Here is a 17028-nt window from a genome sequence, read left to right on the forward strand (position 1 = left end):
CTCTCAAAGTATATTTAACAGATTTGCTGTTTTGCAAAATGTGGTTAGATATTGGTTTTGAAATGGTCATGAAGCCATCTCATGATAACGTGAACATTAAACAACTATAGATAAATACAAATCAATTGAATTACTTTCTAAGTTAATATTGAGTCTAGATGACACTTCATCAGAACTAAGTGAAGTGTGGAGAGAGCAGCCTTTATGCAATAGTTGCGGGGTTGGGATTGGGAGAGAGGTGATGGAGTATGGGGGGAGAAAAAATGTTGATAGTTCAGATTAGGTGATCAGAATGTAAGAATGGCAAGACAATGGCGTGTCGAGCTGCCAGACTGGACAGAACAGACAGTCCCAATTGTGAGACAGGAGGGGAGAAAGGGTGTCAGAGAATGTAACAGCAAAGCTAAAAGAAAAGGAAGGAATGAGTTTGAAGGTGTTGAACTCAATTTTTAGCCCAGAAGGTTGTAAATTGCCTAGTCTGAAGATATGTTGCTCCTCCAGTTTGCACTGTGATTCACTGGAGCACTGCAGCATGCTGAGGACCGATAAATAAGCATGCAAGCAAGATGCTGTGTTAAAAGGACTGGCTATAGGAGGATCAGGGTCATGCTTGTGTTCAGACTGGAATGTTCTGAAAAATAGTCACCTAGTCTATGTTTGGTTTCTCCAATGACTACACCACATTGGTTCCAGCAAATACAATATTGGAATGATTGGAACAGGTTCAGGTGAAATACTGCTTCACCTGGAAAGACTGTGTAGGTCCCTCGATGGTGTGCAGGGAGGATGTGGAGGGTCAGGGTGTTGCACCTTCTGCGGTTACATGGGAAGGGGGGTTTGGTGTTTCACCAATCTTGCAGTCTTTCTAGGTGAAACAGCATTTCACCTGTACCTCCCGCAATCTTGTCCACAAACACCACCATCCCCTTCCTACAGCAGCTTCCCACGTAACTGGAGAAGGTGCAAAACCTGTCTCTTCACCTCCCACAACCCCAGTGGGACTTTCCGTTCTTTCCAGTCTGGCAGTTAGACACACTATTGTTCTGCCATTGTCATATTCCGAACACTTAATCTGAACTATCAACATCCTTTCTCTCCAACACCAACACCATCCCCCCCATACATAAAAGCTGCCCCCTCCAAAGTTCACTTCAGCTCTGATGAAGAGTTGTCTAACCTCAAAACGTTAGCTGGTTTATTCTCTATACATGCTGCGTGACCTGCTGTGGTCTCCAATACTGTTCGATTGCAGTTCAGATTCCAGCATCTGCAGCAATTTGCTCCTAAATTGTATTTCATCAATCATACCTTTCGATGAATGTTCTTCAGGCTTTCCAATGTATTCTCATTAATATAGTCAGTCACTGGTCTGTTAAAAACATAATGTTTTTAAAATAAAATTGAAAACTAAGTCCAAGATAACCATAACAAAAAAAATTGTCTCTCATTCAATTTGTAAGGCTGTGTGACATATTTGCATGTATCCTGTCAATAGTCCTGTCAAGGACGCTCCCCTTCAAATCAAATTGATTTACCACCTATCAACAAATTTGCTGATATATGAAATACAAGATACAAACAACGAAAGAATTAAGAGCTGGTATTCAATTGCACAATATTAAGTATTGTATTGTATTTAATTAAAAGTCTACGTATGCTGTTTTAAAGTATAATTTTTTTATTAATTTAGTTTGAACAGGCAAACACTTTGGCTCACATAATTGTCCAAAGAATTTCAAAGGAACATACTGATATACTAACAAGCTTAAACCAAAAGTTGTAATAATACTCCAATTAAAAAAGGAAAGATTTGAAGCTTGATGTTTTAGGAAACAGAGTTTTTTTGAGTTAATTCATTAAACACCTAGAACTGAATATATTATTCAAAACCATAGTCTTACCGCTGCTATCACATCTATTATTAATAATTGCATCAAAAAACTGACATAGAAAGTTAATTTAATAAGTTAATTTAAGTTATTCCAACTGATGGTTTAATTTCATTAAAATGTATACACATGAATAAATGTAAGAAAATTCAAAGTAATGAACACTAGTCTCATACCTGTTGTTCTCAAGAGTCATTTTATACAGTGCATAAACAATTTCTGCACAGGCCAAGACAGCTCCATGACGAGTGTTCAAATCGATGCCTGTTGCTAAAGGTAACAATCTTGGCAAAGCTACAAAACAGAAACATCTTTACTACTAAGTAATCAAATCTTATGTCAAATAATTTATAATTGTTTCTTATTCACGTAATTGAGCTCTCATTGAGAATTATATAAAACCCCTGCAAGTTAAAATGCAAGTATACTTTCTTCTTGCTTTGTACAATGACAAATAAAATGCATCACTTGATTCAAACGAGCTGTATCCAAGAGATATTGAAATAAAGAAACTTGATTATACATGGAAAAGACTACTTGCTCTAGTTGGTGAGTATTTGAAAAGGAGATATGAATTTTAGGATAGGTGCAAGAGAGGTTTATTGCAGAGGTTTATTGGAATACGAACTTTGTAGTGGGCAGAAAATGGACACGGAAGTTTCAACTTGAAGACAGGCTGTAAATAATGCAGCACTGCAAAAATCAGTGCTGGGGTCTTAGCCACCGATAACTTGAAATATAAGTAATCATTTTCTGAAGAACAAAAGAATAAGATGTTGAAGAAATACAAGCAAACAAAACTGGGGAGATTCAACAAAACAGAGATGTTCACAGGTTCCCATCTTGAGGTCAATGGGAGGCAGGAAATGAGTCTTTAAGGCCTGTTCGGAAGATAGATAGGAATGATCTGATTGACTTGACAGGGTTAAAATTTGATTTTGGGCAGAATGAAATAATGAAGTTCTCTCACATCATCAAGATCAGATTTGAAAGCTGCAGTATTTTTTGCGCTATTTGTGCTGACAATCTGAATTGTTTTCAACTGGGACTTCTTGCTGACTTAATGGGAGTTGATGCTGCTACTGTACAAATCAGTTGTAGAAATAAGAATACCGCATGGTCATCGGTCAACATCTCTGTTAGAATCACAATTATAAAAAATGCTATTTATTTCAAGATAAAAATCAATTTTCTTGGCCACTTACCAATATTTGCCATATATTCTGGAGCATGTGGAGTAAGATTATGAAGGGTCTTTGCCGTGAGTTCTCGAATGGCACTGTGAAACCAAGACATTTATTCATTATGTTACAGAAAATCATGCTTTAACCTTGAATGCAAACTACAAAATATTTTCTGGTTCCCCCTTTCACAAGAATTATAGATATCAGACTGTACATATACTACAGCACAATTCATTATGTAATAACGTCCGAAAGTAAGGTTAAAGTTACAGAGACTTTACAGTTGCTCCCTGGGAATGAGTTAGAAATAACAAAGGCTCACAAAGAGCAATGTTGGGGAAAAAAAAATTCTTTCAATGCAAGTTATATGTCAGCATAAATTGCAAAGTTTCCAGAACAGAAAAACATCCATCAAAAGGTAAAAGAATAAAGTTTGTCACTATAATATTTGCTATTAAAGTGGCTACATATCTTCCAACAAATTCTCATCAAATGCCTTCTCAACAAAGTCAAATCTGGCCACCTACTTTGCTAAAATGACCACCTGCTAAGTGTTTTCTCTAACCTCATCAAAACACCACAACAGGAAATATAGTTACGGATCTTTACTTTGATGGCATGATCTGCTCCTCAGGCTAGAATGTTACAGCGTACATTCTAAATTCTGACACTTAATGATCACACCCAAGAAACTGATGTTTATAAGTTTAAACTTTTAAAAATGTACAACAAATAAAAATCAAATTCATATATTTTCAATTAGTGAACAATAAGAAATTAGGGCATTTTATAAATCAGCATTTCCTGATCAGTATCAAATCTTTAATATGTGAAGGTATAGGCAATTCTATAGAGATAAAGGTGACAAAGATTGCACTCTCAGCACCGAGGTCACTACGTTCCCGAACCAGTCAGGAACTGCTCCGGCACCTGGTGTATATCCATTATCAATGCAAGTGTTTAAAAAGAAGCAAATGATGACCTTGACTGGGAGATGGACAGACAGGGAGGTAATCTTTCCTAATAATTTAAGATCTGTCCTGTATTCATTACTTAAAAAAGTTTGAACAGATGACCAACAAAGTGCAAACAACCATGCTGTACGATTACAATATGTTAACAAATCTTCATTAGGGAACAAGGATCTCTTTCGGGTGGCAGTGTTTGTCGGACACACACCTTTTTCAGCTGGAAGACTGCCCAGGAATGATAGGGGAAAACCCAGGGGAGAGTGCTCAAATATTTGGCTGCCATCATAAGCTGTGATCAACAACCTTTGTGTTAACCTTCCACTTATCCTCTAGTATCAATGAACGGTCTTCAGCAGTCACAGGTTGTATGCTTTTCCTATCTAATTAGCTAATGCATCATTTCTAAACTGCTGCTCCTTAATAAAGTTTGTAGATGCCTATTTTAAGCAACAATGGCCCCAAACCCTAAATCCTACAGGACTAATTTAAATTCTCCCCCAAAACAATATAAAATTCCCATATTAAGTATTCTTAGAGAATTATTTTCCAATTTTTGCATGGTGATGAACAGAAGAAATCCATATACATATATACTATGTATCTATCCCACCAGTTTTCACCTTTGCACACCACTTGGTTTCTTACTTCAGTGCACAGATCGGGTGGAATCTCACACCTTTGCTGCGGTGAAACTAGTGACAGGGGTGGGAGAACTCAATCAGGCCTTCCTGTCCCACACCTTTAAGACCATGCTACTTAACAGCATTATTCCTCCACCACTGTGTATCAATTCAGCAGGTAGTGAGAGGCTTGGTAACAGGGCTGGCCAAAGAATTTTGGGTGCCTTAGGCAAACTCTGACTTCAGCCTGGCCAAACCAGCATTCAATATACAGAAACATGAGAAAACTAAAATGAAATTTTTATCTTCATTTACTTGCCAAAGTATAGTCTAATTTCGTGCCCAGGGTAGCATGGTGGCTCCATGGTTACCACTGCTGCCTCACAGCACCATGGACCTGGGTTCAATTCTGCCCTCGGGCAACTGTCTGTTTGGAGTTTGCACATTCTCCCCTTGGGTCTACATGAGTTTCTGCCGGGTGCTCCGATTTCCTGCCATGGTCCAAAGATGTGCAGGTTAGGTGGATGGGCATGCTAAATTACCCATATAGTGTTCAGGGGTGTGTAAGAAGTTAGCTGCGTTAGCCATGGTAAATGCAGGACTCATTGGGCCAAATGGCCTGTTTCCACACTGTAGGGATTCTGAGTCTTCTAAGTCTCTGGAGAGCATGATAAGCAAATCCAAATATGGTTACTTGCAGGGTGCCAGGTGGAGCAGGTGTAGTGGGGTTGGGCAGTCCCTTGTTCAAAGGCACCTAGGTGCCTCAGTGATCTGTGACCTCATGTGGGTGCTGTACTATCAGCAGCCACCACCTCAACAGTGGTACTGCTGAGTACCGAAGAGCTGCCAGCCTCTGATTGGCCCATAGTTCTCAGTGGATGGGAACTCAATCCCAGAGTTTGCGACCTGGGAAAACAGCCCCCAGTTGACCTGTTCCCCCAGTTGACATGTTAAGGGCTTGAGTGACACAAAAATAGCAGGGATTCCCATTGTCCAGTCAGTGGCCAAATCCCAGCTGCTTCCTCAGGAGTGCATTATTTTCCAGTGATTTTGATCTTATATGATCATTATTTATCCATCCTAAAGGTAAAACCTTTTTTCCATCATCAGAATCATAGATAATTGTGCTTTGTTCACTCAAATTGATTGCTGGTAAGAGTAAAAAGGTGATTTTTTTAGCACAGCTTATTCAACTTTGGCTGGCATTTACAGTTATAAAATCAATAAAGAAGCACATATGAATTTCCAGTTGTACAGTAACCAGATACTTTCACAAAATATGAAAAATCTATATATGTTTCAATGTACAAATACTTAAAACACCTTGCTTTCTCTTACCAATCCCAGTGGTTAAATTTCTTTTGTATCAGATGATCGATCAAAGGTTGTGTATACTCAGGGAATCCAACAATGTAAATGCTACAAAACAGGCACACATAAAAAGGGAATAAATTATTGCTTAATGTAAATGGAATCTACAATTGTTATAACAGAGTAATCAGGATTATCCATGAAAGAATGGTGAGAATATTACAAAGACTAGTTTAAACAATGTTATGACAGTATGTGCAAATGTTTCAGATTTATGGACAAACCTCTTCGATTACTGATAGGTGCTTACAGAACAAGAGATTTAATGAGAACCATGAAACATAGGCTTCATAAATATGTTGCCACAAATAATGATTTACGAGCTGATTACAGGTCATCTTAAACTCAAGTCCCAAAATACATCATCCAAATATACTATACTTTCTCTATTTTCTTTTTCCCTTGCTGCTATCACATTGTTGTTTCTTGCTGTGGATCTCTATACCTTTGGCAAACAATCACAATGATTCACAATCATGGTAGATCAAAATTTAACAGATTTTCTTTGATATTTTACAAACATACTCAGTAGTTTGTCTGTACTGAACAATAATTTGTGTAGGTTTTGGGCCAATGTCATCCTCCTCCTCTATCGATTCGTTTTTTGACACTGGAAACAGATGAAAGTTTTTGTTCAAAGTGAAATAAATTTGTATTTAAACATATGTAAAGAAATCAAGGGTATATGCAGATGAACAATATTCTACAAAAACATGCACAATGTTAACATTATGACTGAATTAGTTACACAGACAGATTTGTCAACTGTTTGTTTCAGATATGAAAAATGGTATATAACATTTAATAGAAAGAGCTTTAATATGCAAATCTACAATATGTTGATTGTAACATAAAAAGCAAACGGAAGTAATAAGACTGTAGTGGTTTCAAGAAGGAACTCTGTGGGAAGCTCACCTATTCACAAATATTTCATGAATAATTTATTATACCTTGGCACAAAGATTTAAATCCTAAACAGCAAGACTTTCCATTCTAACTTAATCTTTGGGAAATTCTATCCTTTGAAGTCCTGTTTCTTCAGGATGCTGATGCAAAGAGCAAATTCGGCAATCTTTGCTATTACTGTATTTGTATAAATTCATAGACACTTCACAATTATCAAAGCTAGGCTGCAACTTGAGCTGAACAATTTAATTAACTCATCCTCTAGTTTTAATCGGGCCATTGTTTGATCAATTACTGACTATATGAATATGAATGTGAGAGAAGACAGTGAGCTTGGTTCAAGAATGCTCAGCTTATCCATTAGAGGGTGCATCTTACGCACAACTCTCTCTGACTCTTGCTAATGTGAAAACTTAGGTGAGGCAAAATAAAAAGTGATGAAGCAAGAATTGGAAGAAACTTGGACCAATTTCAAGGAAAACATCCAATAAATTCCTCTTCAACTATCTAAGACAAACAGTAAATTTAGGAGACATTGAACACAAATGCATCATTATTCATATGTAAATTCTAAAGTAGATAGTTTAATGTTAAGAAAGTAGGCATGGATAAGGACAAAGGTAGTAGGAACTGCAGATGCTGGGGAATCTGAGACAACAAGGTATAGAGCTGGATGAACACAGCAGGCCAAGCAGCATCAGAGGAGCAGGAAGGCTGATGTTTTGGGCCTAGACCCTTCTTCAGAAATAGAGCTCTACACTTTGTTATCATGGATAAGGACAAAATGGCCATCTTTATTCATTGGGCTCATACCAATTGGTTCAGGCTTCCATATCTTGCTTTATCTAACATGATGGCAACAAACATCTCTAACAAGAGAGAATTTAATCTCCGCCTCTTGACATTCAATGGCATTGTTGTCTCTGAATCCCCACTGTCAATATTCTGGGTGTTACAAATGACCAGAAAGTGAACTTAACTAGCCATATAGATGCTGTGGCTACAAGGGCAAGTCAGAAGCTAAGAACCCTATATATATTAACTCACCTCCTGACCTTCCAAAATTGTTTACCATCTATAAGGCACAAATAAGGATTGTGTTGAAATACTCCCCACTTGCCTGGATGAATGTGGCTCCAACAATAGTTAAGAAGCTTAATACTATCTAGGACAAAGCAGTCTGCTTGATTTGCACCACATCCACAAACATTCATTCCCTCTAGCACCAACAGAGTGTACCATGTATAAAGTGCCCTGCAAAAATTTACCAAATGTTCTTTCAACAACACCTTCCAAACCAACAATTACTGCTATCCATCAGGATAACAGTAGTAGATACATAGGACACCATCGCCTGTAAGTTCACATCCAAACCATTCACCATCCTTATCTGAAAATTACCACGCCTTCATCACTGCTTGGTCAAACCCAGGAACCTGTTTCCTAACAGCATTGTGAGGGTATACCTAAATCAAATGGACTGCAGCAGCTCAACAAACCTTCTCAACGGCGATTATGGATGGGCAATAAATGCTGGCCTCACCTGTGAAGTGTGTAACCCCAAATGAATAATGAAAAGAGTAACCTTCAATGGCTCTGTTTTATATATATCCCTGGTCTTCTGAAATCTATCACTGCATCAGCTTTCATTGTGAACCTAATTCATCAATAAATGTGAGAAAAACAGTGAACATTATTGCGATCCAAAGGTCTTTCTAATGCGATATTGCTGCCACATGGTGCTCTCATCAGACAGTTCAGTCAACGAAAATATGTCGGATGACTAGTTAATGAATGCTGGATTCACAAATGGACTACCTGTTCGACTTGAAACGTGGCTTTGAATATTGTCGTGATTAAATAAACCAAAATGCAGAAAATAAGGACAGCTCTCAGGAAATGGGGAGAAAAAAGAAGTTATCAAACATAATGCATTGCATCCCATACAAATTACATCATCTTCTGGCTGTCAGGAAAGCATGGTATCCAGCAGTTATTTACATCTCTAATTATTTTTCATAACACATAGTTAATGTTTCACTTGGTCAAAGCCTCTGCTGAATTCTGTCCTTTGTAACAGCAAATTTAAACAATTCATAAAATAACATCCTGATTCAAAAGTGTATTTCATTGATATAGTACTTTCAACTGAGTAACGTCTATCCATCTTTCAGAACTGTGCAGAAACGCATGACCAAAAAGGAGATATTAGGACTGATCTGGTAACTAGAAACAGTGGTCTTAAAGGATGTGGTGGGAGAGAAATTTAAAAAGGAAATTCCAGATTGGGGAGCACGAAGACAAAAGCACAACCATCAATGATGAGGGAAAGGTTGAGGCGGTGCACTGGATGGAAATGTCAAAGAAAGTGTGTTCAGGCTGAGCAACACAGGATAAGATTTCCTAAGACAGGTTGACAAGCAATCCACCTCCTGCCCTCCCTATATAATTGTTTGGCCCCTTGTCCTCTGTTCTGCACCTGCAGGCCTTGTAGAATTCAAAGTGCGCAGATGTAGAACTGATTTAATAATTTACCTGTCAGTATATTGCAAGCAGCTAATTAACGTTTTGAAGATGCTCAGCATTTTTAAAAAAACTAGCTTAATATTCAGAATTCCTTTCAGGTAATTACTGTATATGTTCACAGGTCTTGCATAAAAAGAGCTTACCCGAAGCAATTTTATAATTAGTTATGGTTTGAAACTAGTCGGCTAGATATATATAGTACAGTAAACATGGTTGACCTCAAAGTACATGACACTACTCATTAACCGCAGCACAAACAATATCCTCCTGTGGAAGGTAATGACTGTTTGTGGTACCACTTCACAATTATTAATAACCTCCAGTGACTTAGTTAGCTGTCTATTCTTCATAGCAAATGTCAAACAGGAGACAAAATACAAAACAGGAGACGGCAGGTAATGGAGAAGCAAAATATAATGTTGGTCTTTATTTCAAAGGAAATGGAACATAAAAATAAGGATGTCCTGTTAAAACTATACAAGACACAAGTCAGACCACAACTGGAATGATATGAACAGTTTTCGGTCACTTATCTAAGAAAAGATACGCTAACATTAAAAGCAGTTCAGAGAAGGTTCACTAAGCTGATCCTGGGTTTGGAGGGACTGCCTTCATGAAAAGAGGTTGAGTAGGTTGGACCAGTGCTCATTGGAGACTAGAAGAATGAGAGGCAGCCTTATCAAAACACACAAGACTCTTGGAGTACTTGACAGGGTTGATGCAGAAAGATTGCTTCCCTTTTTGGGAGAGTCTAAGACTAGAGGGCATAAAAATTACCTTTTAAAACAAAGATGAGGAGCAATTTCTTCTCTCCCGAAGGTAAGTGAATTTGTGCTTACCACAGGGGGCAGTACAGGCTGGGTCGTTAAATTTATTCAAGGCTGAGACAGATTTTTAATCAGCTTAAGAATCAAAGGTGATGAGGAAAAGGCAGGAAAATTGAATTGAGGATTATCAGATCAGCCATGATGTCATTGAATAGTGGAGCAGACACAATGGAATCAATGGTCTGCTTCCACTGCTCCATCTTATGATCTTACAACAGTAAAAATTAAAAGCCCATTCACACTCGATGCTTTGTCTTTGCATCCAATTGTATAATAATCCAACTGACAGCATCTGACGCAAATAATAGATGCCCAAATGGAGACAGTGATCCATTCCCCAGCACCGACTGAATGTCATTAACCATGTAAGCAAAGACGTTAATAAGAAAAACACAAGCTGCAAACATACAATGGATCATTGTAGCTGCTAAGTTAATCTCAGCTAGAGGACTAGGGTACTATCCTTGGTATATTAGAAGATAGTGTGTTCCAAATGAAGGAAAGAGGCGCTGTCACTTTGCCATGATCCATGTGCGCACGTGCAGTTATAGCCATAATGTCATTCCTTGAGCGAGCAAGCAATATCTTTTTAACAAAGATCTAGTGAGGCACTGAAGGTAGAATACAAATATCATGACATCTGTTGCATACTTTGCAATATTCTAAGCAAATGGTTTCACTGCATAATGCGTGGTATACACTGTAACAGCACCAAGATTGCATTCACCCTTCTGTTGTGAAGCTAATCGAAGACATTTTCTCAATGCCAATGTATCTGGAGCAAAGATTTTCTTCAATCTCTTGGGTCCTCTAAACTTTCAACAATTAGCAAACAGTCTTCTATTTTAATGGCGTTACACCAAGTGTCACTCCAATTCTATGCATGTGGGGCAGTCTTCCAGCCACAAGTAGCACTGGCCACACATACAGCCAGGTAACAATATGGTTTGCAGAGAGCATAGCTGTTCCTTGGGTTATAGAGGAGGAGAAAAATAAAATCACCATTTAATACTTCTGACATTATTTGTGCAAAAAATTAACCAAAGTGTGACGCCTACCACACAAATAATCTGTCAATCCTCACCATTTGAAGTGTGGCCATTTAAGGGAAGGACTATGTGCCATCAGCAGATATGAAACTAGAGTACATCCTAAATTAGTGCAACACAGGAGGAGGTCATTAGATCTAGCATATCCACAATGACTCTTTCAAAAGACATCCAATCAGACCCCTTACTTTTCCTTTAAATTTATGCAATCTTTTTCTCTTTCAAATATTTATCTAACTTCCCTTTGAATCCCCAATAAAATTGGTCGCTATCATCCAGTCAGAGAATTCCAGACAGTAACTGTTTATTTTGTAGAAGAGATCATCATGTTGCCTGTGGTTCTTTTACCAAACATCTTAAATCTATGGCCTCCGGGAATCAACCGATCTACGTTGGAAATTTTCAGCAAAAAAGGAAATTCTAAATCCAAACAAACAAGTTCCTTAGTGCTTCATCTGTACTGTAAGTCAGTATTTTACATATTTTTGCAGATAATAGGAAGTTCATAAGCTTTGAAGCATTACCTAATATTCAAAAAACATTTGGTCCGATTTCCAACTGCAAAATAGTCAGCTGCTGTGAGTATTTCAATTCCATGTGGAAATGTACCCTGCAAAACATGTAAACAAAACTAATTACCCTCAATGTTCAACAAATGATCAGAAACACAACGTAAATGCAGGTTAACCTATGACATATTTTAAATAATGAATACATTTACAAAGAAATATACAGTTCATCTTGACATCTATCTTGTTTGACTTTCAATGCTGCAGACTAATCTCGTTATTACCGCAAATTGCAGTATGAAAGCAAGTACATGGCATAGTCCTTTCAAAAGGGCTAAGATAATCATACCAAGCATAATCTCAATGAAAGACATACTTGCCACACTTAATAAAAATTCCAATTAAGCCCAAATTTGAATAATAAAATGTATCTGTCACCTCTCCAAGAGATGGGATTTAATATATATAGTGATAAAACATATTCAGAAAAGGAAGAAGAGAATCTGAGGTTAGTGGGAGATAAAAATGCTAGTGCAGAACCTGAACAGATACTGGAAAAATTGTTTGATTCAGGGATACCACATGAACATCAGAAATGAAATGTAACAGATCTGTGCTAGCAATGTGATCTCTGATCAAGTGCAACCTGTGTACGAATGAAAATGTCATGTATTTGCATCTCAGTGTCAATTTAATGAGGAAGTTAAAACCAACACAAACACAAAAAAGTTTAAACCTCAATGCAAAAGCAATACAAAAATATTCTAGATGTTGGAAAGTGAAATAAAACTGAAAATGCTGGAAACACGCAATAAGTCAGATAGCATCAATAGAGAAATAAATGGTGTGAATGTTTTAAGTCAATGACCTTTCACTAGAAGTCTATCCAGGATTCACCAATAAAATCATCATGCATTAATGAGGAGTTGAGTGCCCCCAGACAAACTTGACATATTGGTGAGCAAAGATCCATTGAACCCCAATTGTGCATCATGGAGCAAGCAGAGAGTTCGTGTCATGAAAGCAGCCCACAACGTTGCTTTGGATGATACAGTCACAAAGACTTGGTGCAATGAGTTCTTCAGCATTTTCTGGTTTAACTCAACAAACAATTTTAGGTACACCATTTCCAAGCTGTGATTGACAAGCCCTTAATTACAAACAGTTCCTTGCTCCTTATAAATCTTTCTACACAACTTGAAATATTTTCAGCATATTTACCAATTGTTCACAACACATTTGCTATATATGGCATACATAAGAAACAGTACCTGTCTTCCAACGTTCTCCTGGAAAGCAGCCTGCAGTAAGAAGATTTAGAAAAACAATGGCTGTAACAATGTATCAATGAAGTCATAGGAACATAGCAACAGGAATAGGCCATTCAACCCCCTAAGTCTATTCCACCATTCAATGAGATCAGGGCTGATCTGTAGCCTAACTCCACATGCTTTTGCATAACAAAAAATTATCTACCTCAGATTTAAAATTAACAACAGATCTAGTATCTGTTTCTGGAAGGGATTTCCAAACATCTATCATTGTTTGCGTGTAGAAGTACTTCCTAACATCCCTCCTGAACAGCCTAGCCCTCACTCTCGGACTACGTCCCCAAGTTCTAAAATTCCCTAACCATTGGAAACAGTTTATCTATCCTGTCTTATCCTGTTATAATAAACATCAGCTTAATAGTAGAGAAATACAGCCGTGTACTTTACAAACACATATTTTTTATGATAAATACTCAAAATAACAATAGGTCTGATAAATTGAAAAGCCTTAAACTAGTCCAAATAATAAACTTGGGGGATCACATTGGGTAAATTTTGTCATCATGGAGAAAGGAGAGTCCATGTCATGACTGCAGTCCACAATGCTGCTTTGTAAGAAGCAGTTACAGACACTTGGTACAATGAGGTCCTCACATTTGTCATTTTCTGGAATAATAGACACTGCAATGAATTTGAGTGAAGTCAGACATTACAGCCTCGCCTTTCCTCACCTATAGTGCCTGCTCTGACTAGTCTGGAATAGAAAAACTTGTGGAAAGAAAGTACATTAGACCACTGTGGCATCTTTACAAGCCCTCCAAGGGGTAGCCATATCTGCAAATGGAGCTGAAAATACTTGTCATTTACAGTTTCTGTGAAATATGTGAATCATAACTTATCCAAATATTGGAAACTTGTTCAGGAGTATCCTAATCACAATACATCACAATTTCAATACCAACATACGGAAGAAATCGTATCAAGAAAATTAAGAGTAATGGTTACTTGATGAGCTGCAATCTTCCAACTGGCTGCAATCTTCCAACTGCAATCACTCAAGTCTTCTGGCTCTAGTATTTCTATTTATCTAGCACTTTTGAAAGCTATCTTCATGAGTTTAATCTTAATAGGGAGACAGATGTTGCTCAGCAGTATCTAATGTACAGGCATCTGCAGTTGCTGGACAGCTTTAGGGCTGTTTTTATTTACTCATGAGACATGGGCGTCACTCCCCTGTTGCCCTTGAGAAGGCAGTGAAGAGCTGCAGTCCACTAGCTGTGGGTAGACTCACCATATGCTTAGGGAGAGAATTCTCGGAATTTGGCCCAGCATTGCTTTACGTGAAGTGACAGCAGTGATCAGCTGCAGCCTGAAACTTCAGATCAATTACTTCTCGTTACGCTGTGATCCTGAATTTAGTGGATGATGCAATAGTATAGCATGGAGAGTAATGCCCAACTAACTGTACCACTGGGTTAAGGAACAGGTCAGTATACACACAGCTGCAGAAGTCTGGGATATCTGAGAATACACTGAAGATATGTATTTAATAAAAAAAGGACACATCATCCATGGTTACCTAAACGACCTAAAGACAGTGTCAAATTGAAGTAAAAAGGCATGTAAATCCGCAAAGATGAGTGGCATAAAAAAATTGGACAGAATATAAAAAACAACAAAGAATGACCAAAACATTAATAAGAAGGGAGAAATTAGAGTATTTCAGAACTCAAACTATAAACATATGACAACAAATACTAAGAGTTTCCAAAAAGACAAAGAGCAAGTGAAGTAAGCAAAGCTCCTCTAGAGTGTGTCTAGGAAATTAATAATGAAATATAAGGAAATTGCAGATGGAATGGACAGTTCTGGTCACCCTGTTATGGGAAGGATATTAAGCTAGATATGGTTCAGAAGAGATTTGCTAGGACGTTGACGAGTATGGAAGGTTTGACTTGTAAAATGCTGGATAGGCTGGGACTTTTTCGCACTGAAGGTTCGGAGTTTGAGAGATTACCTTTTGGAGGTTTATAAAATCATGAGGGTTACAGATAGGGTTAATGGTGGGTGTCTTTTGCCCAAGATGGGGGATTTCAAGATGAGGCGGCATATTTTTAAAATGAAAGGGATTTTAAAAAGACATGGGAGCAAGAAAGAACAGACAGAAAGATGAAATCGTAGAAGGTTAGCCTAACATCAACAATAGGGGAAAATGATGGAATCTATTATAACACGGTTTATAATAGGGCACTTAGAAAAACGTCATGCAATCAAGAGTCATCATGGTTATGTGAAAGTCAACTCATGTTTCACCAAGCAATTTGAGTTATTTAAGGAAGTAACAATGTGGAAAAAGGGAAACCAAAAGGCATTTGACAATGTGCCACATTGAAGGTTACTACACAAGGGATAATAATGGAGGCAATAACATATCAACATCAATAGCAATTGGTTGGCTCATAGGAACCTGATGTGCACAATGAGGTACTTTCAGCTGGTAGGATAGCGTTAGACCAACAATTATCTATCATCTACATCTGACTTGGCTGAAGGGACGAAATGCATGGCTGATAAATTTGGTGACGACACTACAGTAGGTAGGAAAGTAAGCTGTGAACAGGATATAGGAGCCGAGAGAGATCTAGCAGGTTAAGTGATAGGAAAAAATCGGCAGCTGGAATATAAAGTGAGAATATGTGAACTTGTTTATTTTCACAAGAACAGCTAAAGTGGAGTATAGTATTTAAACACAGAGAGATTGCAGAACCATGAGGTACAGAGGAACCTGGGTATGGTGGTGCATAGGGTGGCACGGTGGCTCAGTGGTTAGCACTGCAGCCTCACAGCGCCAGGGACCCGAGTTCGATTCCAGCCTCAGGCGACTGTCTGTGTGGAGTTTGCACATTCTCCCCGTGTCTGCTTGGGTTTCCTCCAGGTGCTCCGGTATCCTCCCACAGTCCAAAGATGTGCAGGCTAGGTGGATCGGCCGTGCTAAATCGTTCATAGTGTTCAGGGGTGTGTGGTTTATAGGGGGATGGGTCTGGGTGGGATGCTTCAAGGGGCGGTGTGGACTTGTTGGGCCGGAGGGCCTGTTTCCACACTGTAGGGAATCTAATCTAATCTTAAAATCACAAAATGTGAGTATGCAGGTGATTCAGGATGAAACTGGAGTGTTGTTGTTTGTTGTAAGCTGAATGAATTACAACGTAGCAAAATTTTGCCACAGCTCTTAGGATGCTGGTGAAGTCACGTTTACAATACTGTATGCATTATTGGTCTCATTATTTAAGAAGGGATATAAATGCATTTGAGACTATTCAGAGAGGGGTCACCTGGGATGAGGGCGTTATCTTAAATGATGAGGGAGGCTAGGCCTATATCTACTAAAGGCTGGAAGAATTAGAGATGATCTAATTAAAGCATATTCGGCCCTGAGAGGGCATGACACAGCTGATGTGAAAAGAATGTTTCCTCTTGCAACAGACTGGGGGCTCCCATTTCAGGTGATGATGAGAAGACATCTTTTCTCTCAGGGGAAGTAAGTCTTAGGAGCTCTCATCCCCAGACAGCACTGGAGAAAGGACCATCGAATATTTTTAAGGCAGAGCTAGACCTCCTCTCTTGTTAGACAAGAATAGAAGGTGTAAGTAGAAAAGTAGACCTCAGACCACAATCAGATCATCCATTATTTTATAAAAGGCGATCAGGGTGCAAGAGTGAATGGTCTGCTCTTGCTACTTGGTCATACATTCGTTTGATCTCTGCAACTTTAGAGACCTTCAAACAGTAGTGTGGGCTAGCTTGCTCCTCAACTTGCATCCTCCATTTCTACATCCAGTCCTGTGACAGTCTAGAACTTCTGGTATTTAAACACTGATATCAGCTGCACCCAGCATAAGAGTTTA

At 38.3% G+C, this 17028-nt stretch overlaps 1 protein-coding gene across 1 annotated transcript in view; it reads right to left on the minus strand.

Moving 5' to 3' along the window:
* The window catches only part of tbcd (tubulin folding cofactor D), a 125040-nt gene that overhangs the window by 91621 nt on the left and 16391 nt on the right, over positions 1-17028 (minus strand). Inside the window, exons 4-9 of the mRNA XM_059653557.1 lie at positions 13124-13153; positions 11868-11953; positions 6003-6083; positions 3095-3168; positions 2066-2183; positions 1309-1369 (exon numbers count right to left, since the gene is read on the minus strand). Of these exons, the coding sequence (XP_059509540.1) occupies positions 1309-1369; positions 2066-2183; positions 3095-3168; positions 6003-6083; positions 11868-11953; positions 13124-13153 (450 nt within the window). The remainder of the gene's footprint in view (positions 1-1308; positions 1370-2065; positions 2184-3094; positions 3169-6002; positions 6084-11867; positions 11954-13123; positions 13154-17028) is intronic.

This window comes from Stegostoma tigrinum, chromosome 22 (assembly GCF_030684315.1).
Source record: "Stegostoma tigrinum isolate sSteTig4 chromosome 22, sSteTig4.hap1, whole genome shotgun sequence".
NCBI classification, from domain to species: Eukaryota; Metazoa; Chordata; class Chondrichthyes; order Orectolobiformes; family Stegostomatidae; genus Stegostoma; species Stegostoma tigrinum.